We start from the raw sequence: 20,392 nt of genomic DNA, 5'->3' as shown, positions 1-20,392 counted from the left end.
GACAGAGCTCCCTCCCCCACTGCCATGTGGCAGGGGCTCGAGCCAGGAGCCGGGCAGCCGGAGCTCGGTGCTGGGGCTCCCACCCCAGCTGCGGCAGGCGCTGGCGACACGCAGGAGGAAAGTGCAGCTGGGGGCCGGCGGGTCAGTTTGCAGATTCTCATGCAGGGGCCTGGGGAGGATCCCACAGCCCAGCTATCCGAGCAGGGCACAGCCAGCCTTAGGCAGAGCCCCCGCAGCAACCACGGGCATTGCGTCAGACCAGTCCCAGGCAGCACCTCGCCCTGTTCTGAGCGGATGTGGTGCTTAGGGGAGGGAGCCAAGCCCTGACAGGTGCTCAGCAATCACTCCAGCATCCCAGCCCTGCCAGTGCAGGCCCTCAGCACCCCTGGCCTGGGCACACCCAGGGCACAGGCTGCATGGCAGGCTGGGGACGGGACATCTTCTGCGGGCGAGTCAGCCAAGGATTCGAACCTGGGCCTCCCGTGGCCTAAGCTGCCACCCCACCCCTTCTCTGCTCTCAGCTTCCCAGGAGGGCCGTGGGGCGCACTGCTGGGCTCTGGGGCCCAGCGCAGAGGCTGCTAACCAAGAGGCCCCAGGGGCTGCCGGGGCCCTGCCCAGCGGCCGGCACTGCCAGCCGAGCAGACGCTCTTCAGGCTGGGGGCAGCAAGCGGCGGACACTCGCAGGGAGACGAAAGGAGACAGGCACACGCCGAGCAGCAAAGGACCGTTTCATGGCACACAACAGATTTACAAGCACTGGGCCGTGGGGACGGAGAGGCCACGCCACAGAGACATGCGGCACAGCCGGTAGAGAAGGGACAGCTGCCAAGCCCCCAGCAGCCCGCGCCCTGCAGGCTGGGGCGGGACGGCCTGGCCAGCCCAGCGGTGGCATAGCCCTTTGGGAGGGAGGGACCCAGCTGGACAAGTCGCTCCCTGTGAGGAGCCGGGCCAAGGCTACTGGAGAGCGTGAAGCTAACGAGCACGTCTAGTAACACCCCAAACACCCCATGCCTGGGAGCCAGCCACACAGCACAGCTCAGTGCTAGGGCTCTGCCAGGGCAGGCAGGTGCCGGGAGCCCCCCCGCTGCTTAAAGCACATCCACAAAAACACACACACGGCCCCATCTCACGCCTGGCACACAGGGCTAGAGTGCCTGTCGGGCGGGGCCTTGTAACGCCAGCATCCCCCCACCCGCCCCGATCCTCTCCCAGGCCTGGCTCTGCCCTCTGTTCTGAACCCACCCAGCACTGCCCGGCGCCCGCCCTGGTCACACCCAGGGGCCGTCAGGCCAAGGGTCTAAGGTGGGCCCTGCGCTCACAGAAGGACGAGGCTGGGGTTACGCAGCTGCCTGTACACTTCCAGCAGCTTGTCCGCCGTGGCGCCTGCTTCGTCCCCAAGGCACAGACGGTCCCGCAGGGACTGCAGGTCCTTCAGCAGCATCTGCAAGGCAGAGGAAAGAGGTCCAAGAGGCTGGATCAGCCAGCCAGGCCCTGACCCCTCTGCACCTGCCAGGGGACAGCGCCCCGCTCCTCCTGGTGCGCTGGCTAACGCCCCACTCCCCCCTGGCTGCGGAGCTAGGCTCTCCACGCGGCCAGGCTGCCCGGGCTGGTCCTGCTGCAAGAAGCCCGGTACACACCAGGGCCTGGGCTGGGCGGTTCCTGCCCCGCGCTTTGGGAGTGGCTGAGTCCCAGTCTGGCACCCCCCCCACCGGGAAGGCTGCCTACCTCGTGATTGGCTTGGATCTGGTGCAGATACTGCACGCGCATGTCGGGGGGGCCAGAGCCCTGGGCCGCCTGCTCCAGCACCAGAGCCTGCTTAGGAACAGAACGCTTGGCATCAGCGGGAGCTGCCCTCACAGCGCCCCCCTGTGGTGGTGGAGCCGGGAGCCCAGCGAGCTGCATGCCTGAGCCCTGGCCTCAGCACTGAGTCGCTCCGTCCTCCCCAGCCCCTGAGCGGCCAAGCCCAGCCTCTCGGTGCAGCAGCATCAGACACGCTGCCCCACCCTGGCGCCCACCCTGCTTGGAAGTGTGAGCCTCCCTGTGCACCTGGGGAAGGACCCTGGCTCCCCCCCGGCTCTGCTCCAGCCTCCGCTGGCGTCTAGCCTGGCTGGCTGCAGCTCTCGCGAAGCCTGCAGGCAGCAGTTCCGGAGTGCCAAAGCCCTGGCCGGATCAGCAGCCGGGAACCAGCTCTGGGGTCACACTGGGAGAGGGAGGGGATGCGTGAGGTGTCCCACCCCAGCAAGCCTGGGGCTGAATCAGGTGCTGGCTGCTCAGCTCAGCTCAGCTCAGCGCAGGGCCACTCACACGGCCACAGGGACAGCTGCAGGAAGACTGTCCCAGGGTGACCAGAAGGGCAGGGCGAGTCCAGCGCTGAGGGGCAGAAGCAGCCGCTCCAGAGAACTGGGAGATGCCGGGGACCCCTCCTTAGCTCAGAGCCAGGCCACGGGAGTTACGGGCAAAGCTCCCTCCCAACCCAACGGCCGCTCCAACCGTGCCCAGCGCCAACGCAGTCGCAGGCTCCTGCCGGGGGGCAGCTGCGGCCAGCACTGGGCTGCACACCTGGATGCGCCGGATCACAGCCTGGTGCACTTGGCACAGATCTGCCAGAGAAGGGCTTTGGATCAGGATCTCCACGGCCTGGAGCGGGCCGGCTGGACACAGGTCATTCACAGCCACCTGCGAGAGAGAGGAGATCCCTGCTGCAAACATTGTCCAGCTGAGAGGGGCTGGCTGTGCAGAGGGCAGGGGCCTGGACCCCGGGGCAGCCCCACAGTGTGGCTGTGGACGGAGGCGGGTTAGAGGCAGATCCCAGCAGCCAGAGCAATCTGTGCTCCGGCGCACTGGGAACCTCCAGGCCAGGAAGGAGGGGGCTGCTTCCCCGCCAGCTGCCCTGGCCCAACCAGCTCCCTTCCCAGGACAAGGCTGGGGGGGTCTCCTGAACTGCAGCTGCTCTGGGGCCCACATCAGGCGGTGGTCCCTCAAGCCCATGGCTTTGGGACCGGAGCCAGGGAGGCAGAGGCAGCACTGGGGCAGGCAGGAGACAATGCAGCAGCTGGTCCCCAGGGGGTCCGAGCACAATCCGCTGGCACTAATCGCATTGGCAGCGTTCACGCTCTCATGCGCGCAGCAACGTGACGCAGGGCAGCGCAGCACACGGCCAGCTGGGCCCAGCCGCAGGAGGAGCGCAGGCTCCGTCTCCTCCGGGCACGCGGCGAGGGATTGGCGCGTGGAGGGGGAGAAGCTGAGGCAGGTCGGACTTACCCCGGCACCAGCCACGCTCCCCCTCGCTCAGCGCAGCGAGCCACAGGGGCAGCTAAAGCCAGAGCTTTGCTGCTTCGCTCCCTCAGGTCCTGCAGCCAAGTCTGAGGCCAAATCAGGGCCATCACCGGGGGGGGGGGGTCGGGTCAAGCCAGGGCCAGGAAGAGCAGCTGGGGTGGGCAGCAGAGGGTCCGAGTCACACCAGCATCGGTAATAGCTGCTGCGCCGGGGGACAGGCCTGGAAACAGCCCCCCCAGAGCTGCTGGCTCTGCTCAGGTCCGAGCGCAGGGCCAGGTGTCCAAACGCGGCAGAGATGAGCAGCCAGCCTCCGCCCCGACTGGGAGCCAGCATCAGTCTCGGAGGCCAGGATTTTTCAGGCATCCCCCAGTCAGTCCCCTGCTCTGCCAGGCACCCAGAGCCTTGGCCCAGGTGCAGCGTAGACCCCTGGGAGTGAGGCCCAAGGGCGGCCAAATGGAGGTGGGGGAGAAGGGAGCCGGTGCAGGCTGGGAGCTGGCCCCCGACCTCATTCCTTACCCGTGAGCCAACCCCGTGACAGGGTGATGCCCCTCTGGCTCCGAGTGAGGTGCTCAGATGAGCCCCGGCCCCGTTGCTCTCACAGAGAGCAGGGGCCTCTGTGGAACGCAGGGGGGAGCAGTCAGCTGGGCTTTCAGCCATTAGCACGCCAGGGCCCAGAGCCCGGCGACGCAGCCAACGCCCCACGAGTGCAGCCCTCGGTGCCCCAGGGCTCGCCCCCCCCGCCCCCGAGATGTAACCAGCAGGCCGAGCACCGAGTCCGTGAGTGGGGCTCTGCCGAGCTCCGAAGGGACCAGAGCCTTCCTTCCGCCCCCACTGGGTCTCCTCCGGCAGAGCCAGGCCCCTGCCGCAGGGCTCTGGAGTACAAGCCAGCTCCTCCCAGGGGCAGCGGGGCTGTTTCCCTGCAGAGCTAACCCATTCCTTGCCTCTCGGACGAGCAGCTGCACCTCGCCTCCACGGGGAGCCAGGCCCCGCACGGCGGACACATCCCGGCTCCTCAGCGCCGCAGCCGCGGCGTTCTCCGCCAGCAGCCACTGCAGACTGGCAGAGCAGAGCGGGGCGCCTGCGGGCGAGAGGAGAGAAAGCAGGGCTGGTGAGGGGCTGCATGCGCTCAGCCCCACAGGGCGCCAGGGGTCGCCAAACGACGGCTCGCCAGATGCGAGCCTGCTGCCTCCCTCGCAGCAGCCGTGCCACTGAGCCCAGGCGGAGAGGACCGCAGCCCAGAGCCGACTCCCCCAGGCGCCCAGCCACACTCCTGTGGCATGAGGGAGGGCACAAGGCTGCACACACCACGCGGGGGGGCACGCAAGGCGGGAAGGAAACAGCCCCAGCCAGTGCTGCAGGGTGCCCATGAGAGACAGCTGGGCAGCTCTCGGCTGGGCCACAGAGGAGGGGCTGGGCCTGGCAGAGGCAGGTCCCTCCCACCCGTTCTCCCCGGGGAAGGGGAGCAGCTGGTAGCTGCTGGTTTTGAGTGGGCCCATGCTGCAGAGCCCAAGGCACCGGGATCTTTGTGTCCCAGGCTCAGACCTGGGGTCACGCTCAGGCAGGATGATAACACCCTGGCGTATGGCGGTCTGGAACCTGGCCTGGCCCGGGCCTTCTTGCTGCAGACAGCTGGGAGTCAGGCACCCCTCAGTGCTCACTCCAGCTGAACCAAGCAGGTGGCATCTGAATGGCCGGGCAGGCCGGCCACATAGCTCCCACAAGCTGCGACGTTCCTTATCTGCAGCCCAGCAGCCCACCACGAGCTACACCCTGGAAGCCAGACAAGCCAAAGAGCCTCTGACGGGAACAGCTGCTGGCGAGCGGCCAGAGCCCAGCCCCGCGCAGGGGACCGCTATAGCGAACCCGCCTGGGCAGAGGCTCCCTGAGGCTCAGCAACGGCCCAGAGTTACCAACCTTCACAGAAGTTCTTCAAGGCGTTTTTCAGCAGCTCCGAGGAAACCCGGATCGAAGCCACAGATGGGGGCACGTACTCCTCTCCCGGGGCGTCCGGTGCCTTGGGAAGCAGCTGGCCGCAGACCTCCATGCTGCTGGGGTCAGACTGCCGGCTGGATACTTCCAGGAAGGTTTCCACCGGGTCAGCCGGGGTGGCGAGCGCTCCAGGCACAGTGCTGTCATCCAGGCGAAGGCACTGCAAAATGTCGATGGTGCATTCGCTCAGGGGCAGGCAGATCCCGTCTTTGTCTGGGGAGAGGCCGGGAGAGTCATCAGGAAGCAGGTCATCCAGTGACTCGTCGGAGTCGGACGCACTGTCCAGAATCTCTCGCAGGCTGTAGAAGAGAGCACAGGAGACGGTCAGAGGCAGCTCCAGCTTGGCGCCCTCGGCAGTGCCGAGCGGCAGCGTCACCTCCCTCTTGCTCCCCGGGAGGAGCTGGTCGATGGGGAAGGTGAACGTGGTGGCCGAGTCCTCGGAGTCTTCATCGAAGGCGCAGGAGCTGGCGAACACCTGGACGCAGAGGGTCCAGCCGTGCTCCAGGCTGCACTCGCTTGCGTTCTCCAGCACGCAGGAGACGGTCCAGGTGTCGCGCAGCAGCAGGCGGCTCCAGCCGGCGGTGACGGTGCAGGTGACGGGCTTGCGGCCATCCTGGTTGGAGAGCAGCGCAGCGCTCACGTTCATCACCTGGTTCAGGCTGCTCAGCGCTCGGTTCTTCTGGTCCACAGCCTTCTTCAGGAAAGAGACCCTGGGGGGAGCAGCGCTCGCTTACTGCCCGGGCACATGGAGAGCCAAGCAGGCACAAAGCCAGGGGGCCGAAGGCCAGCACCCGAGGCGATGCGCACCTGGCCAGCGGCAGTCCCAGGACCCCGGTGCTTGGGCCGCTGCCAGCTGACCGGCAGAGCGCCCCCAGCCGGCGTTTCCACTGGCTCCGCAGAACAAGGTGCATTTGGCACAGAGGGAAAGCGGCAGCGGGAGCCCTGCAAGGCACCGTGGCTTTGGAGCGTCAACTACTTCAAGTGCAGCGCAGGCCGAGCGCCCGGATCCCTGCACGAGCCTTCGTTCTTACCACGCACGAGGACACGGCGCCCCAGGGATCGACTGAGCGAGCCCAGGCCGGTGCAGCCCACAGCAACGCTAGCCCGTTCCGGAGCAGGGGGGCGCTCCAGAGCTCAGCCAAGAGCAACGCAAAGAGCTGCAGGTGGCCCCAAAAGCAGCTCCAGCAGTGGCAGGAACCTGGAGCACGAGGGACAAACCCAGGTGGCGTGCAGTTGAGAAGGTGGCTCACATCTGCCCTGCCTGACACCACTTTGGGGTGCTCAGGAGTCAGCCAGCCCTGTGTCGCCTGTGCCACTCAGCACCCCTGAGCTCTCCGCTCCCAAGGCAGAAGGGCAGCAAGCAGCGCTGGCTGCAGACAACGCTTTTTTATCCCCTGGGGCACTTTGCTCCTGCCCCTGAGCCAGCAGCAGCTGCAAGAGAAGCCAGAGGGACTCGCAAGCTGCCCTTTACCTCTCTGAGACGTTGCCTATCCCAGACAGCAGCTCCTTAATCCTTTGGCCGGCTTTCTCGGGGGTCAGCTGGACAGGGTGAGGGTCGTCGGGGCTGCATAAGTCACAGCTCATCAGTCGGCCTTTGGCAGACAAAGCCAGCAGCTCCGAGTCCCCTGGGGAGGCACGCGCAGAGAGAAGTGGGTTAGCTGCCAGCACACAGACAAAGCACGCGCGGCCCGTGACGCGACAGGGAGCAGCATGCAGCCGAGAGCGGAGACAGACAGATGGGATGACGTTCTCTGCGCCTGGGCCCTGCACCCACCCGCAACAGAATGGAGCCACCCCACTCGGTTGCAGGGACCACCACACGGTCCCACCAAGGGCCCGCAGACTGGCCCCACCTCGGCAAGCCCCTCCGCACCCAGGGCTGGGGTTTAACACTGCCACAGAGCACCCCCAACTAGGCGCTGCTTTCCGGGAGCAGTGGGGGATGGGGGTAAGACCTCTCCCAGCAGAACCCAATCCCTGCAGGCTCACACCCCCATTTCAGGCCAGCCCAAAACACCAGGGGTCCTGCACAAGCAATCTGGAGACTGCCAAGGACTTTGCAGAGGCGGCAGCAGGTACCCACACACCCAGCATGTTGCCAGCCAGAGCAGTTCCCTGCAGGCGGCTGGCACACGCTCTGCTCCCGCCCTGCCCCTCCCTCCCTGTTACCAGGACCAGCTGCATGGGAAGAGCTCTGTGCTGCCCGCTGCCGATCCTGGACTGCCAGAGCCAGGCAGCATTTCAGGCCGAGGCGGAAGCTGCAGACTGTGCAGCCGGAGCACGCGAGCTGCTAGCATGCAAAGAGCCTGGCTCCAGGCAGGCGCCCGCTGCGGTCGGGAGACGTGCTGGTGCAGGGTGCTGCCCGAGCTCGGTGGACCTGCCAGCTGCACCCTGCCTTGCCACCTGGCTCTCTTGCAGATTCTTTAATGCTCACGTGTTTGCAAAGCCACCAGGTTACAGGGCTCAGGTAAGAGCTAACAACCACCCCCCCAGCCCCTGCTGGCCCCATCTCTACGCACAGCAGAGTGCGACAGGTTCCAGCTGTCCCGGCCTGGGCCGACTAGCGCCCTCCACTCTGAGCAAGAACACGTCTGTGTCCCCAGCCCTCACCGGGGAGCAGCAGCCGGGCACGGGGCTGCCAGGCGGGAGGAGGAAAGGAGCATACGGAGCTCGTCGCTGCGGAGCTCTCTGCCCAGCCAGCCGGGGGAGTGGGCTGGAAATTGCCTTTTGGGAAGCTTTGCGCTTGGCTCGATTTGGGCTCGCCCTAGCGCCACTCCACGCAGGATCCTACCTCTGTCAGACACAGCAGCCCCCGGTCCGCATCACAGAGAGCACAAGCCCTCTGCCTGTGACCGCACGGCCTACTGCACCAAGGCGGGACACACACCCCCACACGGACACCACAAAGAGAGCCACATGGGGAGCTGATCTCTGAACACACAGGACGCTGCCTCTCCCAGCCAATTCCTGGCTCGGTGTGCTTGATGCAAACAACTTACAATAACGAGGGTGAGCCAATGGAAGCTGGACCTTTAACGAGGAATGGTGGAGAGGTAGAAACAGGACTATGCAGTTAGGACAAAGCTATTCCTCCCATTTCAGCCCCGCGAATGACAATTGATTTTACGGCTGGCGGTACCTTCTGAGGCCCGAGAAGACAAGGAAAGCGCCACAACGCTACAGATACTTAAACTGGCTGGCGAGAGAACGGGAGGGAGGCCGGAGGCAGCGCTATCTACGCTCTCGGGGTCGGAAGCATTGCTGACCCAATCCAGGTCGACGGCGGAGATGTCGGAGTACGTGCTGTAATACATCCGGCTGCCACCGCCGCACGCTGCGCACAGGACCGGCCCTTGCAGGTAGTACTCCCTGACCTCCGGGACCTTGGCCTCTCCTCCGCGCTCCGCCTTCATGGCCGCCATCTTGCCGTAGTGCCCGACCACCACGACGCAGTCGCAGCCCAGGTCTTCAAACGGCTGCTGGTCATCGGGGCTCTCTGGGGCTCTGTGTTCTGTTCGCAAGGCTCCAATGAAGACCACAGGCTCTTCCAAATGGTGAAGGACCTTCACGGGCAGATCCTGGCCTGCAACGTCACCACAGGCCTCAACCGCTTGCGAGGAACTGAGGGCCTTCAGCGGCACACAGCACAACCGTCCGTCCGGGAAGCCGCAGAGAATCATGGGAGAGTTGAGCATGGCAGCGTCTATGCCAAAGAGCAGGCTGAAGAGTGGCTCCTCCAGCGTGAACCCCCCTGAGCACCACAGAGCCTCCCCGGGCCCAGCTGTGCCGGGCGCGGCTGTGCAGCACAAGACGGGAAGGAAGCATGAGGGCGACGCATCCCCTTCATCTCCAGTTTGGTCGCCGGTGGAGAATCCCACTTGGCTGATCTGCCGGCAGGGCTGGCTGTCCTGAGCAGGGTCCCGAAGCTCGTGGAGTTTCAACCACCATTTGCCCTGAGCCTGGGACAGGGTGATGACCGCCTCGCCCAGGAGCGTGAAGGCGCACAGTGCGGCGTCCGGGAAGATGCAGGCGTCCGAGTCGACAGGGAAGACGCTAGAAGGGGAGGCACCTTCTCGGCCATCGCCATCCGTCTGCTTCATTAACCTTCAAGCAAACAAGGAAAAGCTTTCGGCCCAGCCGCTGGGCAAAGCCAGCGCATCTGGAGCTGGCCTCTCGCCTCGCCCGCTCAAAGACAAGCTGACAAAAGGAGGGCTGTGAGCAGCCGCTTCAAGGAACTACACTGAGCGCAGTGATCTGGTGAGAGCAGGAAGGGCCAATGCCCCACAGGAGCGAGGGGCTTGGAACACCGTAACGCTTTTGGTCCCTTCTGCCTGGGTGAGGAGGAGCGCCTGACCCAGCCGTGCCCCCCCCGCTACCCCCCAGCACCAGTGGGAGCTGCTGGGTGCGTGTATGCGGACAGGACGAAGCACAAGTGCCAGACACAAGGCTGTCTGCATTGGGCTGTACCGGGCTAGTCACCCGTCAGTTACACCAGCTGTGAGTGCTGATTAGTCAAGTGCTGGCTAAGGGGAACCAGGACCTTAAAGGTCAGGCTGAGCCCGGAGTCAGGGAGCTTCCCCTCTTCTCCCAACAAAGCACGCTCCGGGGCGAGGCGCGGTGCACCACCGGCTGCCTTTGGAGTAACAGGAAACGGTCTGTGCAGGATGCAAGGCAGGGCGGTCTAACCCACAGAGCAGATGCACAGCTAGGACAGCACCAAACCAGCCGGAGAGCTGAGCCCTTTTCCAAGTGGGTTTTAACAAACGTGCCTTGAAGCAAGCAGATGTCGACCCACCAGGCGGGCAGCCAGCCTCAGTATACGGGCACGCTCGGCCCTCAGATCATGGGAGGGCACCCCGCCGCCCAGCAAATAAAGGCCCGGCGCTCCCTGTCCTCTCATGGACTCTTCCAACAGGCATCTCTGCAAGCCCGTACCCCTCCCACACCAGGCAGCACTGGGGGATGGAGAGCGCACTGCACGGGCTGGGCACCAGCAGACACCCTGCTGCCAGGGGGTTGGTTCTTTTAGGGTGACTCAGAAGAACAGGTGTTTGCCAGTTCTATCACGGCACAGGGCCACCACACCTCAGGTGAGGGCAAACAGAAGGAATATGTGGATGGTCATAGAGAAATCGCGGGGTAGGAAATGCTCGTAGACCACCTTCCTTCAGGGCCATCCCGAGACTCCAACCAAAGGCACCTGCTCCTCATGCTAGGACACCTGTCCTTGGCAGGACTGCGTCCCCTCTCACCTGCTCTGCTGGTCCAGGGAGACACAGAAAATGCCATTTCCAGCACACAGGATGTAGAGCTGCCTTTGAAGGGGGAGGAGTTCCACATGCCACACTTGATCAGGAAACCTGTAGATGGCCTAGACGGTGAAAAGGGAAAGAAACCGTCAGTTGCCTGAAGCCAGGACTGGAGGGTGGAGGAAAGCTTGCGCCTGGGTTTTAAACAGCCTCCCAGCTGCTCCTGCAAAACTCACAGCATCTGCCTGGTGCTTCTCAGAGCAGGACCATCAAGCCAGTGTCAGCTTTCGCAATCCCGCCTCCTTTTAAGCAGCCAGCCCTCCAGCACCGCTGCCATATGGGAAGACAAGACCCTGGGAATATCAGTGGAACGAGGCCACTTACACCGAAGGAGGGTCTGGCCCTTCATGTCCCCCCAGCGCTCACTTGAGAGCGGCCTGTACAGGTACGGACGGGATGAGAGCTGGCCGGCGCTGTGCGAGGCACCAGCTTACACTCGGCAGGGACACTTGGACAGGTGACAACGTGAAAACATACATGTGTGGCTGCGCACGTCGTTCGACACAAACATTTGCAACCTTCCAATGAGCAAACTTCTCTCACGTGTCTAAAGGAAACGTTAGCTGGACCAGATTTCGCCTGTCACTAGCTGAGGGGGCACATATAGAACAACTGTAAATTAACCACCCATTTTCTGAATAGCCTAACTGCTAGAAGCAAAACCATTCACAGACAATATGGCTGGGATATTTCTAAATGTAAAATAATTATTTTAAGACACGGTCCAGCATTCCTCACTTCAAGGCTAAACGACGGCATCGTTGCTGCTGTGTGCTGTAAGCACGTGACATGTTTCACCCCAGAGATGGCTGCATTGCTCTGGGGATGAAAGCAAGTGCAGCTTTACAGTGTGTGGGATATACAAAGGGAAGATCACGGTTGCAATGCTGAAAGAGTAGCACATGCGCACACACAAATTCAAAGCAAACATTCAGTGTTCTGTGCTAGCTGAGGATGGGGAAAAAAAAAGAGAAATTCAAACCCCAGAGATGACCTACTTCCCTGAGAGAGAGAAAAAAACATGTAGGAGGCTAATTCTGATCTCACCCTGATGGCTTCCTGAGAAACGATCACAAGCATCAATTAAAAAGGATGACACGTCAAGCTTGATGCTTGCTCTGCTGCTTATCACAGCAAAGAAAAGGGACAAATCCACGGAGCACAAAGCTCGTCCTCTTGTTGCAAAAAGGAGAAGGTCTCGGTCATTTTAATTAAGCTATTTGTACCAGGAAATGAGGAAAAGGGCTGAAAAGCACCCTTTATCCTTCAAGAAATCGCTTATTTGAAGCCCTACTAACATTGAAGCTCCAACCCTGCTAAACGAGACATACATGGAGTTGGAGCTGTGGAAATGGATGGAGGAGGCCGGCTGGCTAGTAGGAGGTCATTGGTGGCAGAAGCCACGCCCAAGATGTTCACACCTGAGGGGCTAGGCCCTTAAACAAATGGCCCAATTTCAGAAGTGCCGAGAACCCCGAAGCTCCAGTGACTTCCGCGGGCATTGCGCACATTGGCAAACCCGTCCAGTGAGGACGACGGAGCCGAACTTCCAGCAGTCCCACTGGTGAACCTGCCCCGTCTTTGTCTGGCAAACATCCGAGAAGCTGCAGAAGGTCGCTGACGCCTCGGCCGTGCCCCCTGGGAGCAGAGGAGCCGTCCCTCCGTACGGGCCCTCGCTGGACGGCCCAGGACGCAAGGCTCGGGAGCCCCAGCGTCCCCACGCCGCCCGTGCGGCAGGGCAAGCGATGCTCCTTCGGGGGCGCCGAGGTTCTGCGATTTGCCCCTCTCCCGGCGTCTCACCGCGGGGGCGCCGGGGGGCAGCCGGTGGGGGGGGGGGGGGACTCACCTGCAGCAGTTTCCCCTCCTGGTCGTAGACGTAGACGAACTCGCTGCCGTTGGACAGGTAGATCTGCTTCTCGTGGCACAGCACCCGGGGCTTGCCCGCCGCCAGCCCCCCGACCGGGCAGCAGAACCCGGCCAGGTAATCCACGCGGTGCCCCACCTGCGCCATCCTCCGGCCGACCTGCGGGGGGGGGGGGGGCGGGTCAGGGCGGGGGGGGGCAGCGCTAAGCTGGGGGGGCCCCACACCGTCACCCCCCCCCCCCCCGGCACCAACGAGCAGCGAACGTCCGCAGGGGCAGGGCAGGGCAGGGCAGGCCCGGCCCTCCCCCCACCCCGCGGGACCCCCCGGCTCCCCTCCGCCCCCCCCCAAACCCGCGGGACCCCCCGGCTCCCCTCCGCCCCCCCCCAAACCCGCGGGACCCCCCCGGCTCCCCTCCGCCCCCCCCAAACCCGCGGGACCCCCCCGGCTCCCGGCTCCCTCCCCCGACCCCCCCACCCCGCGGGACCCCACCGGCTCCCCTCCGCCCCCCCCACCCCGCGGGACCCCCCCCGGCTCCCCTCCCCTCCCCGGGGCTGCGAGCCACAGGTACCGGGGCGGAGGCGGCTCCGCCTTACGGCTCCCTCCGCGGCCGCCGCAATGGGGCGGGGTGTTTGCGACAGGCCGTAAAGCGGGGAGGGGCTGGAGTGGGAGGGGCTGGATGTGACACCCCCCCCTCCCCGGGGCGGGCCGCTAGGAGCGCAGCCGGGGAGAGAACCCAGGCGTCCGGGGTCCCAGCCCCGCCCCCCCCCATGCCGGGGAGAGAACCCAGGCGTCCGGGGTCCCAGCCCCGCCCCCCCCCATGCCGGGGAGAGAACCCAGGCGTCCGGGGTCCCAGCCCCGCCCCCCATGCCGGGGAGAGAACCCAGGCGTCCGGGGTCCCAGCCCCGCCCCCCCCCCATGCCGGGGAGAGAACCCAGGCGTCCGGGGTCCCAGCCCCGCCCCCCATGCCGGGGAGAGAACCCAGGCGTCCAGCCTGCCTGGTGTTGCTGACCCCGGGCTCTGTGAGTGCCCTGCAGGGGAGCTGCAAGATGGGCCCCGCACCCCAAAATCTGCAGTGTGAGCCCCACACTCCCACCCCCTGTTGCTTCCAAGACTCGCGGGAGGGAGGCACAGGCCAGAGCGACCCGCCGGCAGCAGGGCTCTGGGGCACCCTGTGGGAGCTCCCAGGCACCGCCGCAGGGGACGGGGCGGCTGGGGGGCTGGCCTGAGGGGGACCCTGGTTGCCCTGAAGCAGAGGAGCGGAGCTTTGAGCACAAGGCTGGCTCTGCAGGAGCAGGGCCGAGAGCCGGCCCCGCTGAGTGTTTCCAACACGTGCTGGGGGCCCCACAGGCAGGGCAGGGCAAAGCGGCGGGGGGCGGGCATGGCATTAGGAGCCCAGGGGTCGCTCCCCAGCTCTGCCAGCCTTGCTGTACAGCTTTGCGGGAAAAGGCCTTTCCCTGCCTCAGTTTCCCCAGCTGTGCAATGACACTGCCCTCTTGTGGAGCATTTGGGGTCCACAGCTGGCAGAGCACCAAACAGCAGCCCTGTGGTTCAGCCCAGCCCAGCCCAGGGCAGTGATGGCGTATATACACCACACCTGCCCTGGCTGAGAAGGGACGTGAGTGGCTGCCCAGTCTGACTGCTGAGATTGTGAACCAAGGTGCTAGTTAATCCTGCATGGGGGGCAATCTTATGAGGGGGCACAGACTTGGAGACACCCACCCTCAGCTGGATTTAAACCATCGACCTGGAACTGATTCATAGACTCCCAGGGCTGGACGGGACCTCAGGGGTCATCGAGTCCAGCCCCCTGCCCAAAGCAGGATCAACCCCAACTAAACCATCCCAGCCAGGACTTAAAAACCTCTAGGGATGGAGATTCCACCACCTGTCTCGGTAACACATTCCAGTGCTTCACCTGCCTCCTGGGGAAATAGTTCTTCCTAATATCCAACCTACACCTCCCCCTCTGTAACTTGAGACCATCGCTCCTTGTTCTGCCATCTGTCACCACTGAGAACAGTCTCTCTCCATCCTCCTTAGAGCCCCCTTCCAGAAGTTGCAGGCTGCTATCAAATTGCCCCTCAGTCTTCTCTTCTGCAAACTAAATAAGCCCAACTCTCTCAGCCTCTCCTCATAGGTCATGTGCTCCAGCCCCTTACTCATTTTTGTTGCACTCCGCTGAACCCTTTCCCATGCTTCCACATCCTTTCTGTACTGGGGGCCCCAGAACTGGACGCAGTACTCCAGATGTGGCCTCACCAGTGCTGAGTAGAGGGGAATAATAACTTCTCTAGATCTGCTGGAAATATTTCTCCTAAAGCACCAAAATGTGCTGTTAGCCTTCTTGGCTGCAAGGGCACTCTATTGATTCATATCCATCCTCTCATCCACTGTAATCCCCAGGTCCTTTTCTGCTGCACTGCTACTTAGCCAGTCAGTCCCCAGCCTGTAACAATGCTTGGGATTCCTCCGTCCCACGTGCAGGACGCTGCACTTCTGCTTGTTGAACCTCATAAGATTTCTTTTGGCCCAATCCTCCAATTTGTCTAGGTCACTTTGGACCCAATCCCTACCCTCCAATGTGTCTACCTGACCACCTAGCGTGGTGGCTAAGAGGCGAGACAAACCAGTGCCAAGCCCGTCAGCCGCCAGAGCGCAGCTCTGGAAAGGGCTGGAATTCTTCCTAAGGTTACTTGTGAGGCCTTTAGCTTCAGCCTGGTGAAACCCACACAACAGCCTGCGCCCCAGCACTTGTGCCTGGCCAGCGGGCTCACACGAGGCAGTGTAACAAGAGCCCACCCACACGAGGACATGGCCTGGTGGAGATGCATTAGGAGGGAGGGGGTCGCAGCATCCCCACCAGGATCACAGCCGTGCTAGCCCCTGGCTGGTGGGGGCTGACTTTTCCGGTGAGATTCCAGCAGGTGGTGAGGGTAATGGAAATCTCTTTATTGGAAGGCGGGGGACAGACTCCCCTGGTGCACCCCGGCCCACGCGCACGAGGGACCCGCTGGGCAGCGGGAAGGAATGCCAGATAGGAAGCGAGAGAGCAGGAGCTTGTGTGACAGACAGGCGAAGCAATGGGCGAGCTGGCCCTGGCACAGCCCTGCCCCACAGGGGCCCCAGGCCTCTCCTGTTGCATGCAAACGAGGCCCAGGTGCTACGGCCCTGGGGGCCCAGGGCAGATTTGCTCTCGTGGCCCCAACACGTGGCTGCTTTGGGCCTCCTGCACCTCACTGTGTTGCACGTGAGAGGCAGACTGGGAGCTCCTCAGACCCAGAGGTTTGGGGCAGGCCAGGCTTGCAGCTCTCACGCCGGAGGGAACGGCTGGGCAGCTGCGCTGCTGTCAGGGAGCGTTTGCTACGTGGCACCTCGGCCTTCTGCCAGCCCTGATGTCCCCCCAGCTCACCCCACCCCGCGGGTTCTGGCTCCCGGGGCGGGGCGGGGAGGAAAGGAGCAGAACCAGCAGCTCCTTCATTGCCAAGATTTTTTGTTGGTTTGTTTTGCCTCCAGCCTTGGAGTTCCAGAAAGGGAGGGCGTCGCCCTGCGAGTGCCGGGAGGGCCGGCCAGCCCCGCTGGGTGGGGGGGGGCATTCAAGGGACTCACCCCTCCCCCAGCCAGCAGGCTAAGCCACCCCCTCTCCTGCCCACATCCACCATGGCCCTGGCCACAGATCACCTGCACCTGCACCTGCAAGCTCGCCCGGCCCAGCCCAGCGGGCACCCTGCGGGCGAGCTACCCACCCCCGGGTGTGGTGCCTCCCTGCACGGCCCCGGCCCAGCTGAGTTCAGATCGGCTTCCCTTCCCCGCCAGGGACCGCAGCCGTGGGCTGAGGAGAGGCAGACCCGGCTAGTAAAGAATCCGCCCGGTGCTGCAAACAAGGGCTGAGTTAGCTGCAGCCTGGGCTTTGCACACTGCCCCCATCCTCCCTGCCCTGGCCCGGGCCGAACTCCCTCAGCCCCTGGCGCTGGCCCCAAGCAGCCTCACTGGTTATTTGGTGGTCCGGGGTCTCCCCGCAGAACGTGAGCCTGAGGCTGCCCTGCCGGCGCTGGTGCAGGGTGGGGAGTGGCAGGTGGATGTCCCAGTGCTGCTCCAGAGGGCAGGGGAAGGCCAAGGGCCTGGCTGCAGCGCCTCCTGCTGCGAGTGCTGCAGCCACCTGCGAGGAAACGTCCCTTTCGGGAAGAGAGAGACGCAGGCTCTACGCGCGTGGGAAAGTCCGCGGTGTATCCGGCCCAGGGGAGTGCAGCAGGGGCTGCTACTGAGACCGTTCTGCCGCCGGCTCCACAGGCTTCCTGTTGTTCCTGACCAGCACGCGGCGTCGCTTGGCTGGGAAGGCAGCGGCTGGTTTGTCAGCCTCCGGCTGGGCAGGCCTGGGGGCAGGCTTGGCGGGAGTCTGGCCTCGGCTCGTGTTCATCTCATCCACAAAGGCCTCCACGCCCTCGAAGCGGGTGGTCAGCTCCCCCAGCCGGCCCTTCAGCGCGTTGAACTCTTTGTACAGGTCGTCGAGGGCTTCCGAAAGGGATTTGATCCTGCGGCAGGACAGGGGTGTGTGTGTGTGTGTCTGAGCTTCCCCCCAGGCTGCACTAGGGTCTGCCCCCCAACCTGGGATGGGGCCTTGCTTCCCTCTCAGTGCCAGCTGGTTGGGCCTGGTTCAGCCCAGCATTTCCCCAGTGCCACACAGGGGCCTGGCCATGCATGTTAGCAACTGGACACCCCAAACACCCCGCTCTGGGCCCACACCTGGAGCCGGCCTCATGCCCTCGTTGGCAGGCCCAGGCCCAGCCTGGCTCCCTCGGCTCAGCCGCCTGCCGCAGGCTCCGGCGCCCCGGCTCACCTGCTGTAGTCGGGGAGCACGGTCTGGTGGTCGTACAGGAGCAGGTTCTTGATCTCTGTCACGATGGCGAATTTCCAGTTGTCCAGGACCACGGTGAGGTTGGCACAGCCCCGCAGGTTCACCTTGTTGGCTGGGAAGGAGACAAACCCGCGTGGGCCCACGACGGCCCCAGCTGCGGGGGTGGAGCTGGCCCACAGCGCCCCTCCCTGCCTGCTCACAGGGCCACGGTGGCTCCACCTGCGCCAGGTCCACTTCCCTCAGAGACACTGCGATTCCCAGGCCCGTTGCTCACCCCGGCACCGTCCATCCGGGGAGCCCGAAGCCCAGCACAGAGCAGCTCATTTCCCCTCCCGGTCTGGGGAGGGAGCACAGGGTTATGATCCCTGCATCTAGCAGGGGAAACTGAGGCACCCGGGGCAGCGAGTGGTTCATGGTCACACTCAGCAGGGCACCGTCAGCTGGCCACGGAACCCAGGAGTCCAGTTCTGAGCTAGGGGCCACTTCTCGCTGGCACACGCCACTGGGCTGACATGGGGTGCTGGGCCGTGCGGCTGGGGTGTCTGCAGGCACCCGGGCCCAGCTGATTATAGCGGCGCTGGGGTCCCCGGGGGTTGGAGCGGGGCAGGTACCTTCGGCTCTGTAGTCCCATTCCGCTGGCTGCTGCCGGGGCTTTGCGGCACAGCTGAGAGCCACACAGAGCAGTAGGGGGAGAAGCCGTTCCATGGTGCTCTGAGGGAGGTAGGGGATCTGGGAGAGATCGGAACAAATGCCCCACTGCACCCCACCCCTCCCCACCCACAGCCCCCCCCCCCACCAAGCCTGCCCCACAGCTGCTGCCCAGGTGCCAACTAGGTGGGTGGCCACCCCTGCAGGACTGGTCTGGAGGCTGCAGCACTAATGATGCCTGTTGAATTAAAGCTCATCCTGCGCTGGCAGCTCCAGGAACAGCTCCCCCTGGGCACCAAGGGGCCTTCGGGGCCTGGCCTCTGCCCCGAGCTCCATGCCTGGCAGCCAGAGCAGGGGCAGGACGGGCCTTGCTGTGCACTTACCCCCGGCTCCGAGCTTTGGGGGTTTCTTGCAGCCGTGGGGCCCTGGCCCTGTGCAGCTGTTGGCCCGTCCTTTCTGGATTCCCGATCTTTCCCGTAAATCTCTCGGGCAGGATGGGAACCCCACAGGACTGGGCCTGGGGCGGGGCAGACAGGCGGCAGCCCTGTGCTCCAAGGGGAAAAGATTTCTGAGCTGCCCGGGGCAGCGGCAGGCAGAGCCTGAGCCAGGGACTGGCAAGAAGGGGCCAGTGTTCCCCGCTCAGCTGGTCCCCTTCCCAGCTCGCCTCGCCTTTGCTTGACGACAGGAGCCTTCTCCCTGCCCTGGCCCCTTGCTCCAAGGTTTTGGCAGAGGACACGTGGCAGAGGCCTTGCTGTGAGAGCTCCCAGCCCCGCTGACACCAGGCGGCACTGGGCCAGGGCCCCCGTGGAGCGTCTCCCCAAGGCGCCAGCCCTGAGTCGCTTGTGCAGAGCCCCTTGCCCGAGCCAGCTGCCGAGACATCGTCACGCAGTGTCAGCCCCGAGCCAAGCGGGGCTCTGGCACGCACTGCCGGGGGGAGGCCTGGTGCCGCAGGTGAGCCAGGCCAGGATGAAGGTTGCCTACCTGCTATGCTGGGCCCCTGCACCGGTGCAGAGAGAGGCAGCAGCTGTCCTTTCCACCCTGGGCTCCCCCTGCTCGCTCTGGCTCTCAGCTGCCTCCCTCCTTCCCCTTTTAACATGCTGCCCTGGCAGGCGGCCAAGCCAGATGTGGGTCTGGCAGCTGGGCCGCTGATTGCAAACAGCCCTGCCTGGCCCGCCACGGGCCCTGCGAGCTGCAGTTTCCTGCTCCCTGGGGCCAAGAAGCCCTGGGGAGAGCGTGGAGCATGACTGCCGGCCCCTCCCCGGGCTGGGAGCTGGCTGGGGAGACCGCAAGGCAGACGCCCAAGAGCCAGAGACGCAGCCCAGCAGTTCCAGCAGCCTGTGCTGCGCTTGGACTTTGTCAGGGGCAGAGCCTGTCCTGACTGCAGGGGCTGGCGCTCAGACCTGCGAGTGGAGCATCCCGAGCTCTTGGCCCATCCCTGCCCTGACCTGACCCGACCCGACCTGGGCACACGGTCACTGACCCCGAGCTCCAGCTAACCACAGCAGCGCCCCTGCCCCAGGGACAGCGAGGGCAGGGCAGACCCTGCAGAGAACCCGAGGCAGTTGTGAACCCCAGGGACGCTGGGCTGTGCCCTGCTGGCTGGCTCCAGGGCAGGGTCAGGCCAGGCCAGCTGCTGGGGGGAGAAAGCCAGGGCTGGGGGAAGTTGGCGAGCAGGGGCCTCCGGAGACAGGAGCTGGGCTAAGGGTGGCCCCAGCTCCCGGGGGTACATCCAGCCATTCGTGGGCTCCACAGGGCTCCTGGGCAGTTTTGTAAGAACTTTGGCTCTCTACAGCCTTCCAGGCTCTCGCCCTGGAGAAGGGATACACCTCGGCCACGCTGCTGATATAACACCACCACATCCCACCCCAGAAGTGGCTGCATTTCGATGGCCGGGGAGCGAGCCTCGTCAGCGGCCGGTGATGCTGTGCAGCATCTTGCTGGTAGCATTACATTTAGCAGCCAGGGCCATAGCCCCACCCCGCCCCACCACACCCACTGCAGGTGCTGGTCACCTCTGCTCCAGGCAGAGCGCTGCACACGACGGTGCCGCTCGAGAGCTGGCGTGTGCTCGCTGGGGCCGCGCCCCTCTCCCCAAGCTGGTGCTCACCGACAGCGGCTGTCCCACACTCAGCATCCTGCCAGAGCTCCCTGCCTACTCCTGCTGGGGTCCCACCATTGCTGCATGGCTGCAGAGAGCCGCAGGAGGGACCAGCTCACCGAAGCCTCGCTGCCGGCACTGCTGTAGGTAACGGGGGGGACAGGAGCAGGGCCTCAGGCACAGCCAGGCTGGTCCTCTGCACCCTCATTCTGCGTGAGCCTTGTGAGCTCCTGCTGTCCCCGCGGCAGCCCCCACCCCCAGCGTGGAGAGAGCTGCGGCTGTGGCGCAGAGCAGGGTACAGGATGTTCATTATCTCAGCCCCCAGGTTCCCACTAGCTCCCCCCCATGGGTGGAAA

At 64.5% G+C, this 20,392-nt stretch overlaps 1 protein-coding gene across 6 annotated transcripts; it reads right to left on the bottom strand.

Moving 5' to 3' along the window:
- Positions 1 to 712: 712 nt before the first annotated feature.
- FAAP100 (FA core complex associated protein 100) lies at positions 713 to 13,073 on the bottom strand. Of its 6 annotated transcripts, none has more exons than XM_075014708.1 (10): positions 13,007 to 13,073; positions 12,421 to 12,597; positions 10,518 to 10,636; positions 8,405 to 9,369; positions 6,737 to 6,890; positions 5,191 to 5,975; positions 4,218 to 4,354; positions 2,560 to 2,676; positions 1,726 to 1,815; positions 713 to 1,441 (listed from the first exon to the last, which is right to left on the bottom strand). In XM_075014708.1, the coding sequence occupies exons 2-10, from the start codon at positions 12,583 to 12,585 to the stop codon at positions 1,316 to 1,318; spliced, it is 2,658 nt and encodes an 885-aa protein (XP_074870809.1). In that variant the 5' UTR covers positions 12,586 to 12,597; positions 13,007 to 13,073; the 3' UTR covers positions 713 to 1,315. The 6 variants fall into 6 exon arrangements, 4 of the variants coding, with proteins under 4 accessions (XP_074870809.1, XP_074870811.1, XP_074870812.1 ...); XM_075014710.1 differs by having other exon boundaries at positions 1,726 to 1,812; XM_075014711.1 differs by lacking the exon at positions 1,726 to 1,815.
- Between the last annotated feature and the right edge of the window lie 7,319 nt (positions 13,074 to 20,392).

Source organism: Carettochelys insculpta, chromosome 20 (assembly GCF_033958435.1).
Source record: "Carettochelys insculpta isolate YL-2023 chromosome 20, ASM3395843v1, whole genome shotgun sequence".
NCBI classification, from domain to species: domain Eukaryota; kingdom Metazoa; phylum Chordata; order Testudines; family Carettochelyidae; genus Carettochelys; species Carettochelys insculpta.
The sequence above is the reverse complement of the archived record's forward strand: the minus strand, read 5'-3'. Positions and strand labels throughout refer to the sequence as shown.